Source organism: Zalophus californianus, chromosome 1 (genome assembly GCF_009762305.2).
Source record: "Zalophus californianus isolate mZalCal1 chromosome 1, mZalCal1.pri.v2, whole genome shotgun sequence".
In the NCBI taxonomy this organism is placed as follows: Eukaryota; Metazoa; Chordata; class Mammalia; order Carnivora; family Otariidae; genus Zalophus; species Zalophus californianus.
In genome coordinates, this window is record NC_045595.1 from 5,830,351 (window position 1) to 5,857,833 (window position 27,483).

At 57.8% G+C, this 27,483-nt stretch overlaps 3 protein-coding genes across 3 annotated transcripts; 2 read left to right on the top strand and 1 right to left on the bottom strand.

The window, feature by feature from the left end:
- The first annotated feature begins 6,124 nt into the window (after positions 1-6,124).
- On the top strand, positions 6,125-20,784 carry TIMM44 (translocase of inner mitochondrial membrane 44). Its single transcript, XM_027587274.2, has 13 exons — positions 6,125-6,242; positions 9,191-9,292; positions 11,625-11,795; positions 12,715-12,795; positions 13,515-13,664; positions 14,396-14,535; positions 14,848-14,933; positions 15,632-15,724; positions 15,813-15,937; positions 17,279-17,329; positions 19,050-19,139; positions 19,800-19,910; positions 20,232-20,784. Exons 1-13 carry the CDS (start codon positions 6,198-6,200, stop codon positions 20,349-20,351), a joined length of 1,365 nt encoding a protein of 454 aa, XP_027443075.1. The 5' UTR covers positions 6,125-6,197; the 3' UTR covers positions 20,352-20,784.
- A 533-nt stretch (positions 20,785-21,317) lies between these two features.
- CTXN1 (cortexin 1) lies at positions 21,318-22,895 on the top strand. The gene is made up of 2 exons (XM_027585558.2): positions 21,318-21,543; positions 21,897-22,895. Exon 2 carries the CDS (start codon positions 21,917-21,919, stop codon positions 22,163-22,165), a length of 249 nt encoding a protein of 82 aa, XP_027441359.1. The 5' UTR covers positions 21,318-21,543; positions 21,897-21,916; the 3' UTR covers positions 22,166-22,895.
- Positions 22,896-24,193: 1,298 nt separating this feature from the next.
- On the bottom strand, positions 24,194-27,457 carry SNAPC2 (small nuclear RNA activating complex polypeptide 2). The gene is made up of 5 exons (XM_027585137.2): positions 26,394-27,457; positions 25,709-25,828; positions 25,481-25,549; positions 24,912-25,203; positions 24,194-24,820 (listed from the first exon to the last, which is right to left on the bottom strand). Exons 1-5 carry the CDS (start codon positions 26,574-26,576, stop codon positions 24,489-24,491), a joined length of 996 nt encoding a protein of 331 aa, XP_027440938.1. The 5' UTR covers positions 26,577-27,457; the 3' UTR covers positions 24,194-24,488.
- Positions 27,458-27,483: the final 26 nt, after the last annotated feature.

Below are 27,483 nucleotides of genomic sequence, written 5' to 3' on the forward strand. Positions count from 1 at the left end.
CGGAGTCCCAAATTCAGGTTCTTCACAGCTGAAAAGGGCCTAACTAAGCCAGTATGTGAATCTCTTGGCACACTGCCTGGCCTAGAGAGCTTGATAAATCACAGCTATTATTCTTAATTAAGATTATTGGGCCGGCAATATTAATCTAGAAAAACCACCATTTAGGCCAAAAAGAAAAAAGAGCCTGATTACATAATGATAAACATTACGTGAAGTTGGAGACATGGCATTATTAAAACTCTGTGCTTCATAAAATACAATCACACCACAGAAAAATGTTAGAAATAAACTGCCAGAAACATAATCACAGCAAGAACTTAAGAAACTATGGCAAAGTGAGGGTATGAGACTAGAAATCTTCTGTCCAACAGTCACACTCCTTGATATTATCCGAATGAAGTGAAAACTTACAACCACACACCCAAAACTGCACACACAGGTGTCTATAGCAGCTTTGGGCTTGGAAGCAACCCAGACATCCTTCAGTGGGTGAAGGGATAGACTGCGGGACATCCAGACAATGGGATGCTATTCAGCACAAAAAAGAGACGAACTCTCCAGCCATGAAAAGACACGGAGGAACCTCAAATGCTTAGGACTAAGCGAGAGAAGCGTCTGAAAAGGCTACGCACTGTAGGATTCCAACTCTATGACATTCTGGAAAAGGTAAAAGCATTCAGACAGTAAAAGGATCAGTGGCTGTCAGTGGTGGGGGGTGGAGAGATGAAGAAGTGGAACACGGGATTTTTAGGGCAGTGAAATACTCTGTATGTTACCATAACGATGGCTACATTCATTATCCATCTGTCCAAACCCATAGAGTGAACACCAATGTAAGGCATGGGCTCTGGATGATAATGATGTGTCGGTGTGGGTTCATTGATGGTAACAGAGGTGCCCCTTTGGTGCCATGTTGACAGTCGGGGAGGCTGTGCACGCGGAGGGGCAGAGGGTATGGTGAGGTATATGGGAACTTCCTTGACTTTCCACTCAATTTTGCTGTGAACCTAAAACTACTCTAAAATATAAGTTATATATTAATTTTTAAAGGAGCCCTTGGGTTTTTTTAAAAAAGATTTTATTCATTTATTAGAGAGAGAGAGAGCACAAGCAGGGGGAGCGGCAGGCAGAGGGAGAGGGAGAAGCGGACTCCCTGCTGAGCGAGGAGCCCGATGTGGGGTTCGATCCCAGGACCCTGGGATCCTGACCCGAGCTAAAAGCAGACGCTTAACCGACTGATCCACCCGGGTGCCCCAAGGGGCAGGCCCTTGTTTTTTACATTAATGTCTATATTGAGAACACAGTACTCTTCAGGAAGATGAATATATTAAATGTATGCATTCATAAAAAGTAATGACACAGAGGGGCGCCTGGGGAGCTCAGTGGGTTAAGCATCTGCCTTTGGCTCAGGTCATGATCCCAGGGTCCTGGGATCAAGCCCCATGTCAGGCTCTCTGCTCAGCGGGGAGTCTGCTTCTCCCTCTCCCTCTGTGTGTGTGTTCTCTCTCTCTCTCTCAAATATTTTTTAAAAATGAAAACAAAAATCAACTATTTTAGAAGTTAGATTTACAGAAAAATTGCAAAGATGGTACACAGAGTTCTCATACACCCTATGGCCTTTCCTCTAGTCATAATATCTTAGAATAAAATATTTGTTACAATTAATGAACCAATGCTGACCCATTATAATTAACTAAAGTCCATACTTTATTCAGATTTTTTTCAAATTCTCCCTAATGTTCTTTTCCCTAAGTTCACCTAGTTGTCACGTCTCCTTAGCCTCCTCTTGGCTTGGCCAGCTTCTCAGACTTTCCTTGTCTTTGACCTTGACAATTCAGAGAGGAACCGATTAGGAATTTTATAGAATCTCCATCAGTTGGGACCTATCTGATGCTTTTCCCACAGATAGACTGGGGTGATGGGTTTTGGGAAGAAAACCCCAGAGTTGAAGGGCCCTTCTCATCGTATCACATCCTATCCAGAGTACATGCTGTCAGCATGACTAATCACAGGTGTTTCCAAGGGACAGTAACAAAGACTGATAACTTACATAGGCCAAGAAGGAAATCTCTAAGCACAAAAAGTAGACACTGCCCAGGCCCCAGGTTTTGTTACAGTACAACTATACAAAATGCAGGGGGCATTACCCCTGAGCCCTGAGTCTCACCCTCCCCAGGCTGCAGAATCAAAACACTCTAACACTTATGGAGAGGGGTTCTAAATTGGCCCCCACGGTTCCCATCTCCTATATTCATGCTCTTGTCTGATCCTCTTTCCTTGAGTATAGAAAGGATCTAATGAGTCCATTTTAACTAACAGAATATGATAAATGGGTTGAGATGTCACATCTGAGATTAGGTTACAAAAGACTGTGACTTCTGCCTTGCTGGCCCTCTCTTACACCTGTGGACGGAAGCTGGCTGCCATGTTGGAAGCTGCCACATGCCCACTTGGCAAACACTGAAGCTTGTGGTCCGTGAGAAACAGAGGCCCTCAGTCCGACAGCCGGCAAGGGACTGAATCCTGCCAACAGCTGTATGAGTGATCCTGGAGCAGAGCCTCCCCCCATCAGGCCTTGAGAAGATGACAGCCTCACCTGACACCTGTATCACAGACCCGTGGGACACCGAACCAGAGGACCAGCTGGGTCACACCAAGATGCCTGACCCACAGAAATGGTGAGAGCATACAAACTCGTCTTAAGCCATGACATTGTTAAAAACAGCTTTATTGAGGTATAACGGATATGCAAAATCTGCAAATACTTAATGTATATAATGTGATGCGTTTTGGACATATGCACACACCCGTGACACCATCACCACAGTCAAGGTAACATATCCCTCACCTGCAAAGTCTTCTCGTATCCTTTTTTTTAGGGGTGGGGGTGGGTGGGTGGGAGAACACTTAACATGAACGTTTTAAAACTAAAATTTTTGAAGTGCACAATACAGAATTGCGAATTGTAGGCCCCATGTGCCAGCGAACTCTAGCACTTACCTTGCATAACTGAAACTTGATATGCACTGAACAACACCTTCCCATTTCCCCACCCCCCAGTCACCAGGAACCACCACTCTGCTCTCTGTTAAGCCATCCTGCTTTGGAATAATTTGTTACATGGCCATAGTGCAATAACAGTCTTTCTGTGATAATCCCAGCCCCAAATCTTGCCCTTCCTGGATGAACACTGCACACACACACTCCCAAGAACCGGCTTTCTGGATGCTTCCCCAAAGGGCAGCTCCCTGAGTGCCTTGGTCCTTATCCGGTCCTTGGTCTTGCCATTGACCTTGCCTGGTGCATGCTCACCATACAGCGCTGGGAAGGTTCCCTACACCCTGCCACCCCACCAGGGAGCCTTGAGCACACGGCTTGGTCTACTGACCAGGGAGACCTGAAGGTCTTAGCTGGGACAAAACACCACAGACTGGGGGCAGGGAGGGGCGGGAAACCACAATATGTCTCACAGTTCTGGAGACTTGAAAGTCCAAGATCAAGGTGCTGGCAGAATTCGTCCTTGGTGAGGGCTCCCTTTCTGACTTAGAGAGTAAGAGAGCCAGAGATCCTAACCAATTTTTAAGTGTACAGGACAGTATCGTCAACTATATGCCCACTGTCGTAAAAATACGGAAAATACGGGAGCACCTGGGTGGCTCAGTCGTTAAGCGTCTGCCTTTGGCTCAGGTCATGATCCTAGGGTCCTGGGATCGAGCCCCACATCAGTCTCCTTGCTCCGCGGGAAGCCTGATTCTCCCTCTCCCATTCCCCCGCTTGTGTTTCCTCTCTCACTGTCTCTCTGTCAAATAAATAAATAAAAATATTTTTTTAAAGATTTTATTTATTTATTCATGAGAGACGGAGAGAGGGGGGGAGAGAGAGAGAGAGAAAGAGAGAGAGAGAGAGAGAGAGAGAGAAGCAGGCTCCCAAGGAGCAGGGAGCCCGATGCGGGACTCGATCCCAGGACCCTGGGATCATGACCTGAGCCGAAGGCAGATGCTTAACCATCTGAGCCACCCAGGCGCCCAATAAATAAAAATCTTAAAAAAAAAAAAAAAGAATGCCCTTATCAGAAATGTGCTTAGGTATTGAAGGGGAAGTGTCTTGATGTCTGCAACTCTCCTTCAAACGTTTAGCAAAACAAATCTGCTTGTATATGTACGTGTGTGTGTATTTGTGTGTGTATATACAACAGAGATGGCTAAAGCAAATGGCAAAATGAATCTAGGTGAAGCGTCTACGAGTGTTCTTTATACTATTCTTGCAACTTGTTTGTGGCTTTCAAGTGTTTCAAAATGAAAAGGTGGAAAAACAAACAGAGCACCCTCAATGCTCCCCATATGTTCCTCCAGCTGCCATCATTTTTCCCTCTACACACAGCAAGGATTTCTCAGAGATGCCCATGCCTGCCCTACATGCTGGCTGAATGTTTACTAGCTGGCCCTTCATACGAACCAAAAGCTCCCGATCTGTAGTGTTTGCCAATTCCTGTGGTGTAAATACTCCTCCCACCGTGGCGGATTTCAAGCTACTGATGCGGTGTCACTGAACACGGAACTGATAGAAGATGCAACAGCACGTGTAACAGTATTTCCAGCATACACACGTGATTTATGTAAATACCCTCAGTAGCAACACGTGGAAAAATAATTAGGAAGTGTTGAGTTTTGAGTATTTATTACCTTTGTCTAAATACAATCCATTTGATGGGAAAGTTTATACAATGAACTTTTAAACAAGGGCCGTGTTTAACAACTAGCTCCCAAATTCCTGAAAATTCGACAATTTGCTCTCGCCGGCCAGTACAAGCTGATACCAGCACACCTCTGTAAAAAATAAACAAAAAAACTCAACCCACTGAAACCTGGCTTCCACAATCACCATTCAACCAAAATGCTCTTGCTTGTCTCATCAGGGACCTCCATATTGCAAAAATGCCAAGGACAATGGACACAGGTCTGGCCTGGCCTGCCTTGCCTGAGTTCCCTGTAGCATTCAACACTCCACACTCCGCCTGCCTTCTCCGAGGTCTTCCAGGCGCTCTTCCTACCTGTTGACCACTCCTGCCCAGTCTCCTTCAAGGGCTCTTCTTCCTCCAGACCTTCTTCTCAGCAACAAACCTATATATCCCAACCACTTAACTAGTTTGCTCTTCTTGGAGTAAAGACATTTCAAACAAAGCCAGAGTGGAAGCCCTCATTACTTACTCCCACCTCCAGGCGGAGCTTCTGAGAGACAGAGAATCTGTCCAACCCTGAAGCTAGGGAGTGTATGTTGCCTCCCTTTCAAGTCCCACAGACCTTATCACAGTTTAATAACTCAAAAGGCTTCAATAGGGCAAAGGCAACATGCATTGACTCCCCCACGGCACCAGCTCCCCATCTCTCCTAGACTCAGATCGCAAGGCCATGTTAAGGTACCGCCACTTGGTGGCGGCATTCTCTAAATGGAAAATAGTATCCAGGTGCTAAAAAGACAAAGGCCTAATCTTCTTTAGGGCCAGGTGTGTCAATTCACACGGGATCCACGGAGGAGCGGCCTCCACCCAGCCTGGTCTTAGCTTCATCTTCCTGTTCTGGACTAAAACCAACAGGAGCTTTCTCAAAGTGCTGTACAAAGTGGGCTCATTTGCTCTCGCTCAGGGAGCAACTCACTTGCCCGTCTGTCTGTCACTGTAGGCCACTGTCAGTGAGAGCCAGGGTCAGTCACTACCGGGCTGGTCCGCGGGCCAATCAGTCAGAATCCAACTGAATCCATCCCTGTGGTCAGCCGCTCTACTTGTCCTTGCAACCACTGCAACCCGGCGCGATCTGTCGGGGAGATCACCGCTTCGGACGGAATTCGAGCCCTCACGATCCGCCCCTTCGTAGTCTTATCCAACCATAGGTCTCCGCTTCAAAAAAAGTGCCCGCTCCCCGCTCGCTGACATCCAGTCACAGGCCCCGCCTTCCGAAAAATCCTGCCCTATCAGAGGCCTAGTTCTCTAGGCACTCTCCGGCTCATTAGGCCCCGCCCCTATTCCAGACCGCTCCCCAAGGCCCCGCCCTCCCCGGGAATGCTGTCTAATCAGAGGCTGTTTCCTCTCCGAAACCCCGCCCCCAGGGCCGGCTTTTTCCCAGGCCCACGCCGAGCCACATAGACGCGGTGGGTGACGCCATCGGGCCGCGTCACCAGAAGGTTACACGGGATCCAGCAACATGGCGGCGGCGGCGCTGTGGGGAGGCTGGTGTCGCTGCCCGCGGGTAAACGGATGTGCAGGGTTGGGGTGCGGAGTAGGGGCGGGTCTGGGGAGTTCCAGGCCTGCGACCTCCAGGGCCTTTTTGTCCCCAGGCCTTTGGCCCCCTCGGCCCTTCCTTGGGCTCAGCGAGAGCCTTGGGGTTAGGGCATTGGGTCGGCGGAGGCCGGGCCCGGGGTCCCGGAGCGAAACTCATGGGCGGGGGCAGAGCGTGCCGGCTGGGAGGTGGCCAAGGGCGGAGCCCGGCGGGGGGCGAATCGCCCCTCACTTCCTGATCACACTCCACGTGCACAGGGGAGTGAATGGTGGCCTCGGCGCCCAGTGGAGAAAGAGCGAGAAGTCAAAACACCGTGACAGTCACGGCTCGCGTTTATATGCCAGGTCCTCTACCGAGGGCATTTCCTGCATCGCTCCTCCTAACCCTCCCTGTGAAAGTGCGGGAGGTAGTTCTCTCCCTGGCTGAGAGCTTGAGCTCATAGCGGCGGTAGGAGTTGAGGTGTGTAAGGCCTGCTCAGAAAACAGTAGTATTTCATGTTGCTGGAACTCGGTTAGGAAACTGGGAGTCAGAAAGGTTAAGCAACCTGCCCACAGTGTCAGCTGGGGGGGGTAGCTGACCTGGCCAAAATCCTGGGTCAGACTGACGACAGAGCCAGACTCTGGAGGGAGGAAAATATCTTATAGGGATCCTAGTGTGGGGAGAAAGAAGCTGTATGACTCAGGGCTGATTTTTTTTTTCTTGGCTTCTTGTCTTTTGAGTCAGGGTTGAGAGATTGAATTTGCACGTTTGGATTTGGGCACAAAACTGGTGGGGCACCAACTTCAGGTTTGGGCTTACTGTGGAATTTCTTTCCCAAGTTAGACAGCCATCCACTTCTATCTCAGACTGTTGCTGAAGTCAGTGGCTCCAGGATCAATAGGTGTAGGCAGAGAAGAACAACTTACTTAAACTCTTGGGAGTTAACTCTCTCTTTTTTAAAGATTTTATTTATCTGACAGAACAAGCAGGGGGAGCGGCAGGCAGAGGGATAGGGAAAAGCAGGCTCCCAAAGAGGGAGCCTGATGCGGGGCCAGTTCCCAGGACCCTGGGATCATGACCCGAGCCAAAGGCAGCCACTTAACTGACTGAGCCACCCAGGCGTCCCAGGAGTTACTCTTTTTTTTTTTTTAAGATTTTATTTATTTATTTGAGAGAGAGAGAGAGAGAGAAACAGTATGAGAGGGGAGAAGGTCAGAGGGAGAAGCAGGCTCCCCGCTGAGCCGGGAGCCTGATGTGGGACTCGATCCCAGGACTCCGGGATCATGACCTGAGCCGAAGGCAGTTGCTTAACCAACTGAGCCACCCAGGCGCCCTATTTTTTGTTTTTTAAAGATTTTATTTATTTATTTGAGAGAGAGAGAATGAGAGATAGAGAGCACAAGAGGGAAGAAGGTCAGAGGGAGAAGCAGACTCCCTGCTGAGCAGGGAGCCCGATGTGGGACTCGATCACGGGACTCCAGGATCATGACCTGAGCCGAAGGCAGTCGCCTAACCAACTGAGCCACCCAGGCGCCCCCCAGGAGTTACTCTTTTTTAAAAAAATAATTTTTTTGGTGGGGGCGCGTGAGTGGCTCAGTCGTTGGACATCTGCCTTCGGCTCAGGTGATGATCCCAGGGTCCTGGGATCAAGCCCCGGGTCGGGCTCCCTGCTACGCGGGAAGCCTGCTTCTCCCTCTCCCACTCCCCCTGCTTGTGTTCCCTCTCTCGCTGTGTCTCTCTCTGTCAAATGAATAAATAAAATCTTTTAAAAAATAAAATAAAAATTAAAAAATAATTTTTTTGGTAAGTTTATTTAAGTCATTTCTACCCCCAGCATGGGGCTTGAACTCATGACCCCAAGATCAAGAGTCTCATGCTCTTCTGACTGAGCCAGCCAGGCGTCTCAGGAGTTACTCTTGAACTATAGGAGATGGTGGCATTTGTATGAGTTTGGGATGTTGCTTAAAGTTTCTGGAGAAAGGAGGTGTGAAACAGGGAGAGGAAAGGCCCAGGGAATGTGGAAATGGAAGTGTTTTGTTTTGTTTTGTTTTGTTTTTTAAAGATTTTATTTATTTATTTGACCAAGAGAGACAGTGAGAGAGGGAACACAAGCGGGGGGAGAGGGAGAAGCAGGCTTCCGGCGGAGCAGGGAGCCCGATGCGGGGCTCGATCCCAGGACCCTGGGATCATGACCTGAGCCGAAGGCAGACGCTTAACGTCTGAGCCACCCAGGCACCCCTAGAAGAGTGGTTTTTTGGGGTCATTGACATCAGCGTGCATGGTTCAGTGCTGGGTGCTAGGTTTCAACGTTGAACAGGACCTGCACAGGCCCTTCTCTTATGGAGCTTAAGTTCTTCATTTGGTGGGAGCAGAAATGCCTTTCACATGACATTAGTAGTGTTTTTGCCCAGGGGTTTCCCCTCAGTTGTCCCGCTGGCAACCCAACCCTGGGACATGGTAGGTTTCTCCCAGGGTTGTGCCTGGAACAGTAAGTTCTCTGTGTTTTACCTCTGAAAGCCCAGGTCTCTGGCCTTCTGGGGCTGGCAGAAGTGGGGGAGGCTTATGAGAGAAGACTGTTTACTGCCAGCATCGAGGCTCTGGGTGCCCATTTCGGTCTCCAGGATTAAATTAGACTGGCATGATTCGCCTTCTTCCACCATACATTGGCATTTCCTGGAACTTCTCTGGTTTCCCCCAGGTTCAGAGGCAGGAAAGTAGACGTGGACCCTGGAGGTGCAGATCCAGTGTCGTCTTTTCCGAAAGATTCCACTGGCTTCTCAGAATTTAGCAAGATTGCAGAGGGTCTAGCTTACAGCACAGGCATGTGGTAAAAATCGGCAAATGAGTCTTGGGCGACCCCCAGCTTTTTAGTGTGGCCTGCTTACTTCCCAGTCATTCTCTTAACTGAATTGGGTCTTTCTCTTTCCTCTCCCAATTAGAAATGCCTCGGCAGTGGAGTCCAGTTTCTGTCCAGCCACAACCTGGTGCCGCTACGCCATGGTACCTATCACATACGCTGGCCCAGTGGAGAGCTGCCCGTGGTGAGTAACTCAGAATGCTAGCAAGCTGAGAGGAGGGGGAAGTCTTCTGAAATATCAGGCCTAGTTGACAGGAGAGAGGGCTGCAAGGTGTTGCCCACACTGCCTGGGGCAACTGATTGGCTGACCTTCCACATCTAAGGCCTTCGGGGTTACAGAGTCCAGCGTGCTGGTCCTCTCAGGATCTCCAGAGGGGCTTGGCATTAACAGAGGTGGAACTCCCGCCTGACAAGGCAGATGATGTGTCAGCTCTAATCGCTGGAAAGGCATCCCTGGACTCAGCTGAAATCCACCTCCCTGGGGCTCTTGCCTTTTCTGCGTGACAGCCCTCCAGGCATTTGAGCAGAGTCACCCGTCTTGGGGGCTCAGTTTTCTGTTTCTGTTTTTCCCCACAGACCGCGTTTTCTAGAGCTTTTGCCCTTCCCTTCATACCTCTTCAACCATGCTTCTTTCTGTGAGTGTCTCACCATCACAAGGAGGAAAGCCCCGAAGATGACCTACTTCCCCAAACCCACACACTGGGGCAGCCCACACCCTGCCCTTCCCTCTGAGTCTCCTCCCAGCAGTAGACTCTCACACAGGCGGTGGCGCATTCCCAGATGGTCTTAGAACCTGGACTCTCTCACCAAGAGTCCATTCGCCTCTCCCCCGCCCCACCCTGAGAAAGGCTGGCCAGGCTGGCCCTGGGGCTTGATGGGGGCTCAGGAGTCAGTCACCCTGAAAACTGGGAAGGCAGGCCCCGGCCATGGCGGTGCACTGGCACACCATGGAAGTGGCCCCTGCCCCATGCCGCGGCTCCCTCCCATGGCTCTCCAAGCATTCCCTTTTCAGAGCCTGCTCTCATGCTTTTGGCGAAGCAGGGATCCGACCCTGGCTCAGTCTGACCCTGGAGCCTTGTCTTGGGCAGTGTACCGGCTCTTGTGCCTGGAGTGGGGCCTTGGCCTTTCTTTTGGCCTCCCTAGGCTCTGGCTTTTGGGTGTGTTGTGTCGGGTTTTTCCTATGAGGGGGACCCCTGAGCTTCAGTTCTTGGTGACAGTGATCCTGTGGGTTGACGAGGGAGGTTTGCGCCAAGCCCTGGGGTGACATGTGAAGCCCAACTTGGGACTTGAGTGTGACCCCAAAGGAAGAAGTTACCCCGGCTCCAGAAGCCCAGGGAGTAGGGTCCTATGCCAGCTTCTTTGGGATGTTGTCCCAGTCCTGGGCCAAGGGCCCCTTTGGGTGTTGACCTTCACCTTAGACGAGCACATTTGAATCCCTCTGAGGATTCTAAGCTGCTCCCGTTTCTCATCCAGGGTCTCCTCTGTTGAAGAAGGAGCCTGGTACTTTGTTTTGTTGTAGAATAGACTTTATTCTTTTGAGCACTTTTAGAAGTACAGAAAACCTGAACAGGAAGTACAGAGAGTTCCCATCAACTTCCTCTCCCCTTCTCCCACCTGGGCACACAGTTTTCCCCGAGAGGCGTTTTCACCATGAGGCGCATCCTGCATTAGTGTAGCATGGTTGTTCCAACTCATGAGCAGGTATTGATCTGTTATTATTAACTGCAGTCCACGGTTTGCCTCAGGGTTCACTCTGGGTGCTGTACACTCCCGGGCTGTGGACAGACATCCGCCCTGTGTCCACCATCGTCGGGTCGCAGAGAGTCGTCTCTGTGCCCTGAACCTCCCTTGGGCTCGGCCCATTCATCTCCCCCCCAACCCCAGCAGCCCGTGACAACCACGGATCCTTTTACTGTCTGCATGGTTTCACCTTTTCCAGAAGGGCCTAGAGCGGGGATCATACCATCTGGAGGCTCTTCAGACCAGCTTCTCTCAGCTAAGGTTCCTCTGTGTCTTTTTTAAATTGAGATGTCATTGACATATGACGTTGCAGAAGGCCACAGTATCTTTTCATGGCTTGCTAACTCATTTCTTTTTATTATTGAATAACATTTCATTGTCTGGACATCTCACAGTTTACCACCAGATGCTTTTTTATTTTTTATTTATTTTTTTCTAAAGATTTTATTTATTTATGAGAGGGAGGGAGGGAGAAAGAGAGAACACAAATGGGGGTAAGGGGCAGAGGAAGAGGGAGAAATCACCCCTGCACCTGGGGAGAAGCAGACTCCCCACTGGGCAGGGGGCCCAACGTGGGGCTCCATCCCAGGACCTTGGGATCATGACCTGAGCTGAAGACAGATGCTTCATTGACCGAGCCACCCAGGCGCCCCTCACCTAATGCTTTTTTGATTTGACTTTTGTCGCTCATAAAAGAGGTAGCTATTCATTGTGAAACCCGTATCAATACAGAGGAAAAAGTACAAACCCTTTGTTTTCTTTTACATTCTTTTTAGTCCAGATCCTATTCTTCTGGAAACAGGAAAGGCTTTCTCTCTGGCTTGCTGGATAATATCAAACAAGAATTAGCCAAAAACAAAGAAATGAAAGAAAGTATAAAAAAGTTCCGAGATGAGGCCCGCAAGTTGGAAGAGTCCGATGCGCTCCAGGAAGCCAGAAGGAAATACGTGAGTCCCTCTGCTTCGCGTCCCCCCTGGTGGGACACTTGCTCCCCGCGCGGTGCCGGCGTGGCGGGGGAAGGTGAGGTCACTGCACTGGCGCTGGGGGCAGGGGGGGACAGGAGTACGTCACCAGCCCTCCGTTTCTGTGCTGAGATGGAGCGCCGTGCTCTGCACACTGGCAGCGCCAGCTTCTCTGGGGAGCGCGTGAAAAATGCAGGGTTCTCGGAGCCCCCCATAGCTGCCAGGCCCACGTGTGCATCGGCCAGCCTCCCCCGATGACCGCTGGAGCAGTAGGCTTGAGATGCACTGCTCCTGAGAGCTGGTCGTGGCCCTCTGAGTGAAGCGGGTAGAAAGCGGGTTACAACACTGCAGGTGTCATCAATGGGCGCTGTCTCTTAGCGAGCGGGCTCTGCCGCCTCTGCCACACAAGGGCTGTGAGGTGAGGGCAGCCTCCCCTCCTACCAGCGGGCGCCCGCTCCAGGCCCCTGGGCTTTTTGTTCTCTGGGCCCCCTCCCAGGCCATGCGCAAGGCCAGTTCCGTCGGCGACAGGTCGCCCTTCCTTTCCATTAAGGAAGGGGTGGTTTGGGGGCAGGTCGGGGGGACAGTGACTGTGGGAGATCTGGCAGGGGCTGGCAGCTGCAGGGGTGCAGAGTGAGGCAGGATGATGTCAGTGAGCCGGGGGGAGGGGCTGCGGAGGGGGCCAGATCACCCCTGCACCTAGCAAGGGAGTGGAGCCAGGGGCTGGGCCTGGAGGGTCTCCACGTGTCAGCCTTAGGCTGCTGAGCCCGCCGGCCGGGCTGTGGGGCAGTGAGGGGCCCCGGGGTGGGCAGGCTGGCGGGGGAGAGGGCTGCTGAGAAAAATGCTTCTTTGGACCCTTGCCTGTAAGATACCCGCGGCGGCCTAACAAACACCATCCCTCCCGTAGAAAACCATTGAATCCGAAACAGTGCGGACGAGTGAGGTGATAAAGAAGAAGCTGGGGGAGCTCTCTGGCACAGTGAAGGAGGTAACGGTCTCTGGGCCGCCATGCCACGCTCCATCGGCCACGGCTCGGGGCCATCTGTGGGTCGCGTCTGGGAGGAGAGAGCAGTGCTGGGAGCGGCGGCAGAGTTGGTACCCAGGCAGGGCGGGACTTGGCCCCGGGGCTGCGGAGCCGTGGGCGGCAGGCAAGGGAAGAGCCGGCCCGGTGGGGTGGCTTCCGGAGTTAGGCTGCACGGCGCCCCCAGGAAGGAGGGCGAAGTCACACTAGCCCTCATGCCCTGCAGTTTACCACTCGGGTGAGAAGCTTAGCTGCCGCTGGCAAAGACTGGAGCAGAGACGAGGATTTTTTTTTTTTTTCTTCCTGCCTAAAAACCAGGAAGCGCTGCTTCGCCCCCAGGCGAGGGTGGGGAGGGCAGGGAGTTGTGCCAGGGGCTTCCTTTTTGTACCTTGTTTTGCTTTTCTCTGTTCTGGGCAAGAGAGCAGGGCAGGCCGGTGCAGTGCTGGACGCAGGTTTCTCCCCTGTTATACCTCAGCTGCCTCTCCTGTCCATTCTGGGGAGAGCCAGTTGACCTGATGTCTAGCCCAGAGCCCAGGGGTCCAGCACCCCAGACTTTGTACACGGGCCAGACGAGCTCAGAACACCTGTTCCTGCCCTTTGAAGGCTCAACTGGCCTTAGCTCTGGGGGAGCTCATGTGGGCCCCGAGCGGTACTGTGCTGACACCCCTGTCCCTCTGTCTCAGTAGAGTCTCGACGAAGTCAGTAAAAGCGACCTTGGCCGGAAAATCAAGGAGAGCGTGGAAGAAGCAGCCAAGACTGCCAAGCAGTCCGCCGAGTCAGTGTCCAAGGGTGGGGAGAAGCTGGGCAAGACTGCTGCCTTCAGAGCCCTCTCTCAGGTGGGTCAGCCTGGTGCCCTTGCTGCCGGGGGTGCCCTTGCCTTGGCCTGCTCAAGAGTCCAGGAGCCAGAGTTCCCACCTCGAGCTCAGCCCACCCGAGGCCCCTGGTCTGCGCTCCACTCCCGGCTAGGCAGCCTCGGGCAAGTGAGAGCTTCTCAGCTGCTAACATCCTTAGCTTGTGCGCCTAAACCAGGGACCTTTTGCACTCAGGGTGACTGGAGGTCCCGAATTCGTTCCCCATCACCTGTCAAATCTTCCCATGGCTGAGCCCTCTGCTGGCCACAGGGGCCACAAGATAGAAAGTCCTCGTTTCTGCTCTCAAGGGGTCTGGGGTCCCAGCTGGGGATGAGCAGTTCCTGAGCGACATGTGACACAGAAACATACAGGGAAGGAGCCACAGGTGGAAGGGGCAGGCCCTACAGAGGGGGGCATGCACAGGCAGCTGAACAGGGCCAGAGCCCCTGTCTCGGGGAATGAGAGGGAGGCCAAAGAAAAGCAAGGTCCATCTCGAACAGTCCCACTGCCCATGCAGGGAAGTCGGGCAGATCACTCTGAGCCACGTGACCTCAACACTGGGGGAGGCCGAGCCCCTGGGGTGTCATCAGGCCCTACGTTGGGGTTCCCAGCAGATGCTCTCTGATGTGGGGTGCAAACACACAGGCCCACCGTGGTGGTCTGCGGTGTCGGGCAGGTCCCGAGTGCCCACCGCGTGGCTGGCTGCTTCCCTCCAGGGGGTGGAGTCCGTGAAGAAGGAGCTCGACGAGAGTGTGCTGGGGCAGACCGGGCCCTATCGGAGGCCAGAGCGGCTCAGGAAGAGGAAGGAGTTTGCGGGAGAGAAGTTCAAGGAAGAGAAGGTGTTTGAGCCCAATGAGTAGGTAGCAGACCAGCCAGCGCCTGTGTCCCACCCCACGCACTGGGTGTGGTCGAGCGCCTGCAGAAGGTTCTGCCCGAGTCAGTTCATTCCCCAGCTTCTTTTCTGCTCAACAGTTCCTGCTCCCTAGTGCATCTGGGGGAGCAGGTGGGGTGGGGAACAGGAGAGAGGAGGCAGGAGGCTGAGAGGCGAGGGGTGGGCTGTCCCGCTACACCCCTCGCCCCAGGGCCGGATGGGTGGGAGGGTTCGGGTGCATGCGCTAGCGCCTGGGGGCTCCTGCGCTGCTGCTCATCGCTGGCCCGGTCTTCCCAGGGAGGCCCTGGGAGTTGTGCTGCACAAGGACTCCAAGTGGTACCAGCAGTGGAAAGACTTCAGGGACAACAATGTGGTCTTTAATCGTGAGTGTTCACGTCTCGGAGGCTCAGCTGACGGCGTAGGCGTGACCGCGGAAACTCACTGAGTGCTCCCCATGTGCTGGGCACAAGCCCCCACTTTACAGAGGAGGAGACCGGGGTCAGAGAGGACCAGCCACTTCCACAGGATCGCCCAGCCAGTGAGCAGCAGAGCTCTGGCAGAGCACAGGCCGACAGGCAGCCCTGCTCACGTGGGCAGCCCGGTACATTTTGGGCTGGCGGGCCAGGGACCCTACCATGGGGGCCGAGTCACCCATCGCTGCCGTTGCCAGAGCGGTTGCTAGCAGCAGGGCGACCGGGCACACGGCTGTGGATTCCCCCGTGAGACACGCCCTCACAGGGAGCGCTGGTGGAGCCCGGCCAGCCAGCTTGAGGCCCCAGAGTTCTCTGGTCTCGTCTGGGGCATGGGGCTCCCCAGGTGGCACCCACCCTCGTCCCTTGTCCTGTGAGGGTTGCTAGAGGCCTGTTTCCTTTGAAGGGAGAGCCCCAGCTAGCAGGGCAGCCCCTCACAGTTTGCACAGCCCCCTCGGCCCACCGCTGGGGACACAGGCTCAGAGAAGGCCCCTCGTTTACCCAGCCTGCATGGAGAGTGGATCTCGTAGGGGCCCCGAGGAGCCCTCGGAAGTCATGGAGTAGGGGGTCATTCTGGAAGGGCCCCCTGACCCCAGCCCATGTCCCCACAGGGTTCTTCGAGATGAAGATGAAGTATGACGAAAGTGACAACGCACTCATCCGGGCGTCCCGTGTGCTGACAGACAAGGTCACAGACTTGCTGGGTGAGTGGCTTGCCTGTCCTTGTCACCGGGGCTGGCAGCAGGGGAGGGCCATGGGCCCTCGACCCACTCCTGGCTCGGCTGCCTCCAGGGGGCCTATTCTCCAAGACGGAGATGTCAGAGGTGCTCACGGAGATCCTGCGAGTTGACCCCGCCTTTGACAAGGAGCGGTTCCTGCAGCAGTGTGAGAACGACATCATCCCCAACGTCCTGGAGGTGGGTTGCCCCCTCAGCGGGCCCTCCCCATCCCACGGGCCTCTTGTCGCCCTGGGCTGCGCATGACACCGGCTGCAGCCTGATGGAGCACTCTGCCGGGGCAGACACCTGTCCCGCCTTCAGAGGCCTGAGCACCCCACGCCTGGCCCTTGTTAGTCACGCACCTCTGAGAAGGCATCTGGGGTCGCCCGTGGGCCCTGCTGGTCCCCACGACGGCAGCTGCTTTCTTGCCCTGGTTGTCGGGTGCGTCTGCTCCCGGGACTGAGTTCCCTGTCAACGATGTCCGGCAGCAATTCCTGCCTCCCTTGAAAGCCAGCCTGGAGCGTCCTATCTGGTTCCCTCGTGCTCTCTGCTTGAGGTGGTTCCTTGGAGGCTGCAGTGAGCGGTTGCCCGGGGCCTTTCAGGAGTGGGGGAAGCTGTAGCCCGTGGGGCAAGCCATGAGGAAGACCCTAACGGGGCTCTCCTCCGAGGTGTCCTCTCTGTGGGAATCCTGAATCCCATCTTCTATCCCCTTCCTGGCTCGGAAACGAAGAGGGAGCGGCTTGCTCAAGGTCCCGCTGCAACCAGCCCTCCACAAGGCCCCTGCCCGAGGTCGGCTGCCTTTTCCTCCACCACGTCTGCTCCTTGAGCCCCCAAGATGTGGCCGGAGCCTCGGAAAAGTCCTAATGAGACCACAGAAAGGCCCTGCAAGCCCCATTGGGTTCCTGTCCCCTCCTCCTGCCTCCTCCATCCCAGTGACCTTCATGGGGTCCCCTCCCTTCTGATTTCCCAGGTCCCTCATGCCACTTTGGGCAGGGCGGGAGGAGGTAGACATGGAGTAATCCCCAAAAGCAGCAGTCCGAGCACAGGCAGTTTCTTCTGGGGTGAGGCTGTCTCAGCCCCCAGCCTGCTTGTGCTTTCCCTCGGGCCCTCAGCTCCTCCGTCACCTTGAGCAGGTTTGGCCCTGCCTCCGAGTTCCTACAGAGGTCTCCCCCATGGCACCTGGGGAGGCCACCCCCGGGACCCCTCCTCTGTGCCTTTGTGGACCCAGCTGTGCAAAGCTCCATCCCCAGTAGAGGGAGAATGCAGCTCCTGGCCTCCCTGGCTCAGTTTCCTGGCCAGGGTGAGCCCACCACGCTGCCACCCTCCTCTGCCTCCTCCCACAAGGCCCTTGGGACCACCCTGGGCTGCCGGGGGTCACACACACAGGCCCTTGGTCCGCAGGGCCTGAGGAGGGGCACCCATTGCTGCAGCCCAATTCAAGGCCCCCTGCTCCCCAGGTAGAGCCTGCTGGGGAGGGCCTCCTGCCTAGATCGTCCCCTCTTAGTCTTGAGCTAATTTTTTTTGTTTTCCCCTTTTTAGGCCATGATTTCTGGAGAGCTCGACATTCTCAAAGATTGGTGCTATGAAGCTGTGAGTACTTCTTTCTTTTTATTTTTTCTAGTTAGGCCTAAAAAGAATCACAGCTTGGAGATCTGCTTGGGCAGCACGGTCTGAGAAGGGCATGATGGGGTCTGGTGTCCTGATTGTGGGGGGACCCCGGGGGCTGGAGCTGGGCAGAGAGGGATGTGTGTGACCTTCCCATGTCTGGGCCAGAGTCCATCGTCGCGCCCGTGTCACAGGCATCATGAGGGTACAGTGCGAACACAGGCAGCATTTGCAGGACACAAAGCACTGGCTGGACTCATTAGCTGTCCTCACTTTGAGTTCCCGAAACACAGATCAAAACAGATGGTGATAGATTTCCCGCATGGGGAGGAGCCGTGTCCTGATGAGGCCTGACTGCTCCCCGGAGTCGGGGCTCAGGGTCCCCGGGCTGCATGGCGCCGGGCTATGGATGACGGGTCAGCACCCCTCAGGAGCACACCCTGTCTTCCTCAGAGCCTGGCAGCCTCCCCATGCCTGCAGGGCTCTGGCCGGCCACCGCGTCTCACCCGCTCACTCCCTGACTGTGTCTTCGTGGGGTTTTTTTTTTTTTTTTCTTTTTCCAAGCTTATTTGTATTAAGCAATCCAAAGCCTTTTTTGGCTGACTCTGTTCTGCTTCTAGCTCACAAACAACTTGGAGAAAGCAGAGGAGAAGATGTCGGATTTTTTTTTAAAATACTCCTCTGCATGGTGACTAATCCAACAGGCATTTGTGAGTGGTGGTGGTGGTTTTTTTTTTTTTAATACTTTGGGACCATTAGGATGTGGTTGATTATCTTTGCCAGAGAACTGCTGGTGCCCCTGGAAATGCACTTGAAGTTGCAGGTGCTCACACAGAGGTGTTTTTAAATGTCATTTTTTAAGAATCACACCAGAAATGGGAGCGGCAGCATTTGTTTTCTTGGTAGATCAGTTATTTCCATAAAAAGTAGTTGTGATTGGAATGTCTTCCATCATAGTTGCTGAGTCCAGAGAAGCTTCTGGAGGAAAGCTACAAGGCTGCACATGTCCTGGGCCTGGGAGCAGGCTGAGGGGGGTGAGGGGTGTTACGCGGGGTGCGCTGCCCCTTCGGAAGAACGGGGTGCCTGCAGGCAGCAGCTTCCTGGAGCAGCTGGTCAGCGAGGAGGAGGCACCCCAGGCAGCTCACTTCAGAGCAGCCATGGATTAGGGCAAATCCTAGAAAACGCGTTTGATTCCAGGCCAAGATTCAGAGTGCGGTGAATATGGGCAAGTCCAAGATCAGCCAGAGAGGCCTCAACTTACCCCTGGGGGTGTATTTCAGATCTTGTGGCAAAAGAATTACCAACTCTCCCGATGATACCACTTTCAGTCCGTAGTCTTGATGCAGTGCTACCTTTATAACGAGGGAGGGGTGTGTGATTCAGGCGAGCAAACGGGTGGCACCAGCCCGCCTGCTTGGACCCGTGCTCCTGGCATCTGCCACTCCTGGCGTAGCACACCCCGGCGCCAGGAGCCGTTTCTGGACGGTACGAGGGCTGAAAGATCGGAGCTCGGCTGGCAAGCCGGCCTGCAGGGAGAGCCTCCCAGGACTGTGTGCCCAGCCCCGCGGTGCGCCGGCCTTGGTGGTGCGGTGCCCGGGCGGGGCTTGCGTTCCGGCCTGCGTGCGTGCGGTCTCGGGCACGTGTGTGTGCATGCGGCCCCAGGCGTGCATGCGTGTGGCCCCAGGCGTGTGGCTTCTTATTGCAGACCTACAGCCAGCTGGCTCACCCAATCCAGCAGGCCAAGGCCCTGGGCCTACAGTTCCACTCCCGCATCTTGGATATTGACAGCGTTGATGTGAGTATCTCTCCCGGGGGGTGTGCTCGTCACAGGGGCACCCCGTCCCTGCAGGAGCCCTGACATGGGCAGGTGCTTGGGCTAAGGGACCTCCAGGGCCCTTTCAGCAGAAGCCCGTGGTGGGAGAATTCTTAGGCAGGTGGCAGACGCAGGGGTGCTGCTGCCCAGACCCTCGGGGCCCCCAAAGGCAGTATTGTCCCTGCGCCTTTACTGGGAAGGGGGGTGCTTTGTCAGGACTGCTCAGGCCCCGACAGTCCCTATGGGGAACTGGAGACACGCCAGCGCGTGCTTCCCTCTACCCCTACCTGTGTGCATGACTGGCCCCTTTGCGGGGCCTTGATGTGGCCGCCCAGCCCAGGTCTGGGGAGGCTGCATGGGTTCTTAGCAGTTCAGACAATGGCTCACATTGGGAAGGGTCTCATGGGAATCTCCCACCTGGAAATGGAGGACTGGACTCCTCAGCCTCCTTCCGGGACCTGGCCCGACAAGGGGCACGAGGGGAGTGCTGGGGCACGAGGGGAGTGCTGGGGCACGAGGGGAGTGCTGGGGCCGCTCCCTGGGAAGCGGGGAGCTGCACCAAAGGGGAGCAGCAAGGAAGGGGAGCAGCAGGGAAGGGGTGTGGCCACTCTCTGAGCCCCCTCCCTCCTCCCCCCCCTGCAGCTGGCCATGGGCAAGATGATGGAGCAGGGGCCTGTGCTGATCATCACCTTCCAGGCCCAGCTGGTGATGGTGATCAAGAACCCCAAAGGCGAGGTGGTCGAGGGTGACCCGGTGAGTGCGGGAGGAAATGGAGCAGCACGGGCGGGTGGCCATCTTCAGCTGCCTTGCACTTTGGAGCCAGGAGGTTTTGTGACTGTGCAGAAACAGCAGGGCGGGGCCTCCAGAAGTCTAGGGTCTCAGTCGGGCCTGGTGGAGGTCAGAGGGTGACTGACCTGTCTGGTTGGGCTAAGTCCTGAGTTGCAGCCTCTGGAGCCCAGAGCCAGGCTGACACCCCCGGCCCCACTCCCTGGTCCCTCCTGGCGTCCCCTCTGTGTTCTGCCCTGCTCCTCTCGACAGCCCCGTCCCCAGCCCTCACCTTCCCCACCTCGGCAGGACAAGGTGCTGCGCATGCTGTACGTGTGGGCGCTCTGCCGAGACCAGGATGAGCTCAACCCCTATGCAGCCTGGCGGCTTCTGGACATCTCCGCCTCCAGCACAGAGCAGGTCCTCTGAGCACGGTGGCCACGGCGGGGGGCTCCTGGGCTGGATCAGCACGCGATGGACACCCCAAGGACTGGTGTCTGTCTGCAGCAGCTCGACCTCTGGGGACAGGACTGTCGGTTCTCTTCCAGGGCAGCATGGGGAAGGGCGGGCAGCTGCTGGGGGCTTCTCCCCACAGTGCCAGCCCCTGCGCTGCCCCTCGGCCCCTCGGGGCAGCTGAGCGAGGTCACTGCGGTGCACAGACCAGATGGGGCCAGCGGGCCCCTACCCAGGGACTCTCTGGAGGCAGGAGGACAGGGCCCAGGCCCCTGCCACTCAGAGTGACCCACTGGCCACTTCAGCCAGGCCATTTTGGCTCTGTTTTTTATTTTAACAGTGCCCTTATTACCCCTGTATATATGCCTGAGATTTGGAAATAATAAATCACCAAAGTGCAGGAGAGCAACTTGGGTGGTCCGAGGTGTCTGTCACTAGGGTGGGGTGGGAGCTGACCAGGAGGTCACAGGGAAGTGGTCAAGGTCACTGAAGGAACTGAAGCCCTGGAGGGGGCAGCCTTGCCTGGTCAGGACCCTGCCCGCCCTTGGGCGGGGGGGAGGGGGGGCGGGGGGGCGGGGGGGAGGGCGGGGACCGAGACAAGAGCTAGGGAGCTTTCAATAGCCTGGCTGGGGTCTCGGAGGGTTGGGGTTCCTAGAGCTGGAGGAGCTTGAGCGCCAATACGAGTGATTTTTGGAGGCATTGGGATCCGCCCGCGCAGGACGTCTGGTCGAGGGGTCTATCGCAGAGAATGGGGGGAAGGTGCGGAAGTCGGGCTGGGGTGCTGGTGGGGTGGGCGAGGTCCTCGGTGCTGAGGCTCCCCGTGGCCGCGGTCTCCCAGGCGCCTCCGGGTGGGAGCTCCGTCCTCCCCGAGGCCGGGGCGGGGTCGCGAGCTCGCGCACCGCTCCCTGCGCAGCCTCCGCCCCCCGCGGCGGCCCCGCCCCCGTCGCCATGGGAACAGCCGCGGCGGCCCGGCTAGCGCGCGGCTCGCCTGCCTCGGTCTCCAGCGCTCCAGGGGCGGGTGGGGTGGGCTGAGCCCGGGCCGCCGCCGTCGCCGCCAGCCGCCGCCGCCACCGCTACCACCGGGGAGAGGCCGAGAGCGGAGCCGGCGCGGGTCCCGGAGCAGAGCGCAGTCACCGGGAGCTCGGTCCCCGTCCCGGTCGAGGCCAGGGTAAGGGGCGCGGCGGGGTGGGGGTGGTGGGGGAGGGGTCCCCGGGACGCCGAGAACAAAGGGAGTGGGGCGGGGGACAGGGTTTCACCGCTGCGCCGCCCGGGCTGCGCGTTCGCACCTGTTGTGCGCGGGCCGGCCGGGTCCGGGCTCCCTCTCCCCACTCTCAGCGCCCCCACCTGCACGCACGGCCGGAGTTGGGTCCCCGCGAGCCGGGCTTGGGCGTAGCCGGGGGACAGAGGCGCGGGCGGGGGCTGTATCCGGGCAAGGTCAGGGGGCGGTGGCGGGAGGGGGCGGCGCAGGGGCGGGAAGGGGCAGCCTCATCCCGCCGCCCCCGGCCGGCCCTTCCTCCGCAGGGCGCGCGGCGATGTGAGCCATGAGCGCGACGTGGACGCTGTCCCCCGAGCCGCTGCCGCCGTCGACGGGGCCCCCGGTGGGCGCGGGCCTGGACGCGGAGCAGCGCACGGTGTTCGCCTTCGTGCTCTGCCTGCTCGTGGTGCTGGTGCTGCTGATGGTGCGCTGCGTGCGCATCCTGCTCGACCCCTACAGCCGCATGCCCGCCTCGTCCTGGACCGACCACAAGGAGGCGCTCGAGCGTGGGCAGTTCGACTACGCGCTGGTCTGAGCGGTGCCCGGCCGCTCTCCTAGGGGCCGACCCGACGGGGGCGCCGCCTGGCAGGGATCGCGCTCAGGACCTCCGCCCCAGCGCCTAGCCCGAGGAAGGAGGCCGTTAGAGGTCCGGCCCCTCCCCCTCAGACCCCTCCCATCTTTCCTCCCGGCCTGGCCGGAGCCCCACTTCGTGCCTTTATCCCGCCCCGTCCTCGCTCCGTAACTCGCCGGCTCGGCTGGCCCCCGACTGGGAAGAGGACCCCCACCCCCACCCCAAGGCGTAGAGGTGGCTCTGCTATTGTCCTGCCGCCGAGCATGAGTGTCCTGTCCATTCCTGGATGCGGGGGACCCCCGTGTCCCCCCTCCCTCCCCTGTGGTCTGGCCATCCTCACTCCGCCCCCGCCCCCGCCCCCGCTCCCGCCTTAGTGTTGAGCTGCTCCTGCGGGGCAGGCTCTCCTGCGCCCATGGGGTGGACGCTGCATACCCATATGCCCTGCGCGGCCTGCCCCGGAGACCGAGCCTGGAGAGCACCAATGGCTGTTGTGTCCAGGACGCGCGGCGCTTTCGGTGGGAGCAAGAGTGCGGGCAGGTTCTCCCCAGTACAGGTCAGCGCCCCTCCCTGGCCCTCCTGCCGCTTCCCCCTGCCCCCTTCTCGCATCCCGCCGCCGCGGCCTTCCCCATGCCTTCCCCCTCCTCCCTGCCTCTGAGCCGATGGTGTCAATAAAAGCTATTACTGAGCGCTTACTACATGCCAGGCGGCGCGTGAGTTAGCGCATGCTGCGCATGACCTGTCCCCTCTGCGGAACCCAGAGTGAGCCCTCTTAGCATCGCTGTTCGACAGCCCAGGGGATGGAGGCCCAGGCAGCCTGAGGGACTAGCCTGTACTGTACTGAGTGGCGGGATTCCAGCCTGGCTGGGATTTGAACCCAGGTCTGACTTCCACATGCTCTTAATGGCTGCCCCATGCTGCCAAAACATGCAGGCCGCATTCTGGGGGACTGACGGGTGAACTAGCTCTGCGCATCGCCAAGGTCCACCCCCCACTTCTTTCCCTTAACCTGGGGAGACTGGAGGCTGTGGAATAACGGGACTAAGTGGGGCTGGAGGGGGGTGGGGGGGGGCCCGCTCAGCCAGCCCTGGAGGGTGCCACCAAGACATGGCATGATCTCCTGGCACTGACCACATCTGCTCCCCCAAACCTCTCAGCCTGGTTCCTCCTGCCCACCATCCACACACGCACTTTGGAAGCCGGGGGACGGGCAGCACGGACTGGGCTGGCTCTGCTCCACAGCCCCCGCCCAGGAGCCTGTTTGTACCCCGGGGAGCCGTGTGCAGTATGTGGGGAAAAGCAGGCGCTTCTATAAAAGGAAGGCTGTGTGAATGCACGGGCTCTGCGAACACATCTACCGGCTCTCAGAGGACTAGTTAGGCTGGGGGGGGGGCCTGTGGGAGGGTACCTGGCTCCCCTGCCGTGCCCTCCCCAGCCTCCCCCTGAATCTACACCCTCAGGCAGGCTGATGAAGGGGGACCCCTTGCAGGGACACCCCGCCACACTCCTGGGAATTCGGGGCCTTTGGCAGCAGCCAGGACCCTTCCTCTACCCAGCTCAGCTCCTCCGTCCCTGCTCTTCCTTGCTTTGCTGGGGGGTGGGGGGGATGACTTGCTCCCCCTTACCCTTGACCTGTACCTGGGGCCTGGCTCCTCCCACCTGGCTACCCTCTGCTGGCTTCTCTTCTCTTCATCTGTGTGAGGGGAGGTCACCTGCGCTGAAAACCCTGCACTCAACATCTGTCAGGCTCAGGCCTCATCCTCCACACAGTCACTGAGGGTCCCCTTCACGGCCAGACCAAGGTCACTCCAGGTGGCATTGAACCAGACCTGGCGGCAGCGGCAGCCTTTACTAATGACTATGCCTTCCCCCCCACATGCCCCCCCTTCAGGCCTGGGACCCCAAGCTCCAGCACTCCTACCTCTGACTTCTCCTTCTGGCACTTTGAGCCTCCACTCCCGCCTTTAACTCACAGGAAAAAGGGAGCAAGACAGATTGGCAAGAACTTTACTCACAGGACATAGGATACAGAATGTTGGAAGGGACAGGAGCTGGGGGGAGGGGGACTGGCTGCCCCCACCTCAGTTCCATGGCCAAACCCCTGTGCAACTGTGCTTCTGTTTCAGGGACCCCTGCCGTGTCGGTCCTCTTCAAGGCCACCCCCTGCTGCCCACCATGTCAGGGACCTTCCACCGTGGCTGGGTCCTCCTGACAACCCAGGACCAGCCCGGGCAGGACGGAGGGCCAGGGGGCTCACAAATGTCTGGTGTGTCTTCCACCTGCCAGGCCTTCACCTCGCAGGGCTGGCTGCCTGGCCCAGAAATTCCAGGGGCACCAGGAATGGGTTCAGGGGGCAGATCCCAGCTGCTTGCCAAGCAGACCTTGGTTCACTGGGCCCGGCATTCTCCGGAGCCAGGGGCACGGCCTGGCTGGCCTCCTCTCGCCCCTGGGAGCTTGTCCCGGCATCCTCAGCTCCGGGCGCCAGGCCCTCCATGGCTGGGTCCGGCTGAGGGCCTGTCAGGTGCACGTACATATCCGACATGTGTTTAACCAGGGCATTGCAGGGCAGGCGGAGGAGCTCCTCGGGAAGTGCCAAGAGCAGGTCGAGGACCACCGCTGCCTCTGGTGATGGACACAGAGGTGTGGGGTGAGGGCAGGGCGGGCCTTGCTGCCCGGGGCTCACTCCCTCCCAGCCCCTGCCCGTTATTCTCACCAGCTGCAGAAAGCTCAGGGCCATGGCAGCTGCGGGAGACAGACGACAGATACTTGTAGATCTTCTCAAAGTCCACGGAGAAGTCCCCTTCCACCGAGGGCTCAGCCAGGGATGCAGAAGGTGCCTCGGGGGCGGGGCCATTCGCCTTAGGGGCGGGGCCCGCGGTGTCCGGGCTGGAGTCCTCCCGCCCTCCAGGGGCACTGAGCAGCAGTAGCTTCCCACGCGCCTGTGTGGGCTTGGGGGGCTTGGAGTGCAGGAGGCTGACGGGCTCGGTGGCCGCGATGGTGAGTACCTGGCAGGAAGAGAGACCAGGGAAGAAAAGGGGGAAGTCCTCCCATCGGCCTCTCTGCTGCCCTGCACCTGGCTGAGCTCTCCACCTCCACCGGCTCACCAAATCCACCCTGTTAGACGTAACACACGGGAGCTGTCGGAAGCAGGGTCACTGAGGCGCAGAGTGTTCGGTGACTGGCCAGCGTCACAGAGCTGGCAAGAGGAAGGGCCCCGGAGCCAAGTCCCCCTAATTTAGACTTATACATAACACCCCCATCCTGCCTGCGGGACGGCTGTACCTGTGAGAAAGCCACAGTCAGGGCCTCCTCCAGCGGGCCTGTTATCTTCTCAGCCAGATCCATCCATACCTAGATGGGGCGACCAGAAGGCACACGGTCAGCCTAGGGACCAACCCTCGAGGGTCTCCAAGCCCTGCCCCTCCTGGGGATTCCCCTGACCAGGTTATGCCCCCCAACACCCACACCATGCCCCAGGGCCCGGTCTTGGCGGGCCTTGTCCTGCCTCACCTCGATGGGGGCCGGGGTCTGTGTTTCCCGGCGCCTCGGACCCTGCGGGCCACCGGGATGCACCCTCTGAATGGCCTCCCGGACCACGCGGCCCTTGAGCTGCCGCAGGAAGTCCCGGATCTGGAGAAGAGGAGGAGGCCGAATGGGCCTTCTACACGCCCAGGGTTGGGGAGAGAGGCCAAAGCCTACTGCCTGCTCCAGCACCGGCACTGCTCCCCAGCCTCCCGCTACCCCAGGGTTACAGGTCTCAGTGACTCTGCCCCGGGGCTCGGGCCCAGGCCCCAGGTGTGACCAGCCACCCCATAAAGGTATAAGGCCGGTTCTGCTTCCTCCCCGCAGCCAGGGCCCACCCTCTGCAAAGTACTACCCTGTTCAGCGCCCCGCTTCACCCACTCGGCCCCGCTTCCTGGCTCTCACTTCAGCTTCACTGCCCTTTCCGCCCTGACTCGGGCCTCCACTCCGTCTAATTCGGAGTCCGACCGACCCCTCAGCCTCTCGCACGCGCGGCCTCCACCTCGCCCCGCCCCTCAGCCTCATGTATGCCCCGCCCACCCCAGCCTCCCTTCCAAGTCCCCCCCGCCCCCACCCCACGCTCGCCCCGCCTCCCCGCCCCTCAGCCGCAAGTCTGCCCCGCCCACATCCTAGCCGGGCCTCCAGCCCCGCTCCCTTGCCAGGACCCCCTCACCTCCGCCTCGCTGCGGCCCGGCAGCTCCCGGGCCAGCTCAGCGGCGTCCGGCTCCGGCTGGCCCTGCCGCGCCTGCAGTAGTCGTAGCAGCTGCCGCTTCTCGCGGGCGCTCCAGGCCGCGGGGCCGGTCACCTCACCCAGGTAGCGCGCCGGGGCCGCTCGCCGCCGCTGCGGAGGCTTCATGCCGGCGAGGGCGGTGTCGGCGTTCCGGGCCCGTTTCCCTGGTAGGCGGGGTTACGGAGGCCGCTGGGGTCAGAAAGCACCGCGCGGAGGCAGAAACAGATGGGGGCGTGGCTCCGCGTTTGCGGCCGAAGAGAACCGTTTAGATGGGAGAAAATGGAGAGATGGGCATGCGAACGGAGGTGGGAGCGCATGAGACACCCCACCTGCCTGCATTTTATCTCCTCCGTGAACTGGAGCCGAGACCTTACATCTCCTGCCCTCCCTCCATTCCGGGACTGAGTCTTGGGAAACTCCTACTGTGTGCTTTGTTTCTCCAAAAGGAGTGGACCCTGGCAAGAAGGCAGCTGTTCAGTGGTAGCCAAGAACCTGGGCTGTGGGGTTGGCCAGCCCTGAGGACCCTAGAGCAAGTGATATGGCCGAGCCGAACCTCAGTTTCCTCATTTGTGAAATGGAGCTAGTAGTCCCGCTGGAGGGAAGGGAGGAACTCGGACAGGAGACAGTTAAGAGCTCTAGACTAGACAGAGGGCGCTGGAGCAGAGACCAGAGGTCAAGGCCTTTAGCGAGGGCAGGTTCCATCCAGGGCGGGGGTGGAGAGCGGATAAAGCCTGGCTTTGGGAAGACCGCCGGAGGCAGGAGGGCAGGTGCAGGGCTTGAGGAAGGAGGCGGAGCTTATTAAAACTTAAGCACGTGGGGTTGGGTGTCCCTTCCTGTTTGGGAAAAACTCCCTTGGGTCTCCTCTGGCCTCCATCTGCACACGTATACATGGGCGTGTGAGCCCGGCCCCCAAGTCCTGATCCAAGGCCTCTGCTTCCTTCCCCCTATACCCGCGCCAGGCTCACACGCAGACTTCAGAACTCAGCAGGTCAGATCAGATGTTTATTTTGAGCCCAGGTGGGAGGGTGCGTGG

Bases quoted from the DNA above. Each gene is read 5' to 3' on its own strand.
- TIMM44 (XM_027587274.2), top strand. From the start codon at position 6,198: ATGGCGGCGGCGGCGCTGTGGGGAGGCTGGTGTCGCTGCCCGCGG. The intron at 6,243-9,190 runs GTAAACGGATGT...TCTCCCAATTAG, and splicing joins GCTGGTGTCGCTGCCCGCGG to AAATGCCTCGGCAGTGGAGT. The intron at 12,796-13,514 runs GTAACGGTCTCT...CTGTCTCAGTAG, and splicing joins TCTCTGGCACAGTGAAGGAG to AGTCTCGACGAAGTCAGTAA.
- CTXN1 (XM_027585558.2), top strand. From the start codon at position 21,917: ATGAGCGCGACGTGGACGCTGTCCCCCGAGCCGCTGCCGCCGTCGACG.
- SNAPC2 (XM_027585137.2), bottom strand. From the start codon at position 26,576: ATGAAGCCTCCGCAGCGGCGGCGAGCGGCCCCGGCGCGCTACCTGGGT. The intron at 25,829-26,393 runs GTGAGGGGGTCC...CCTCTTCTCCAG, and splicing joins CGGGCCGCAGCGAGGCGGAG to ATCCGGGACTTCCTGCGGCA. The intron at 25,204-25,480 runs GTACAGCCGTCC...TCTTCCTGCCAG, and splicing joins TGACTGTGGCTTTCTCACAG to GTACTCACCATCGCGGCCAC.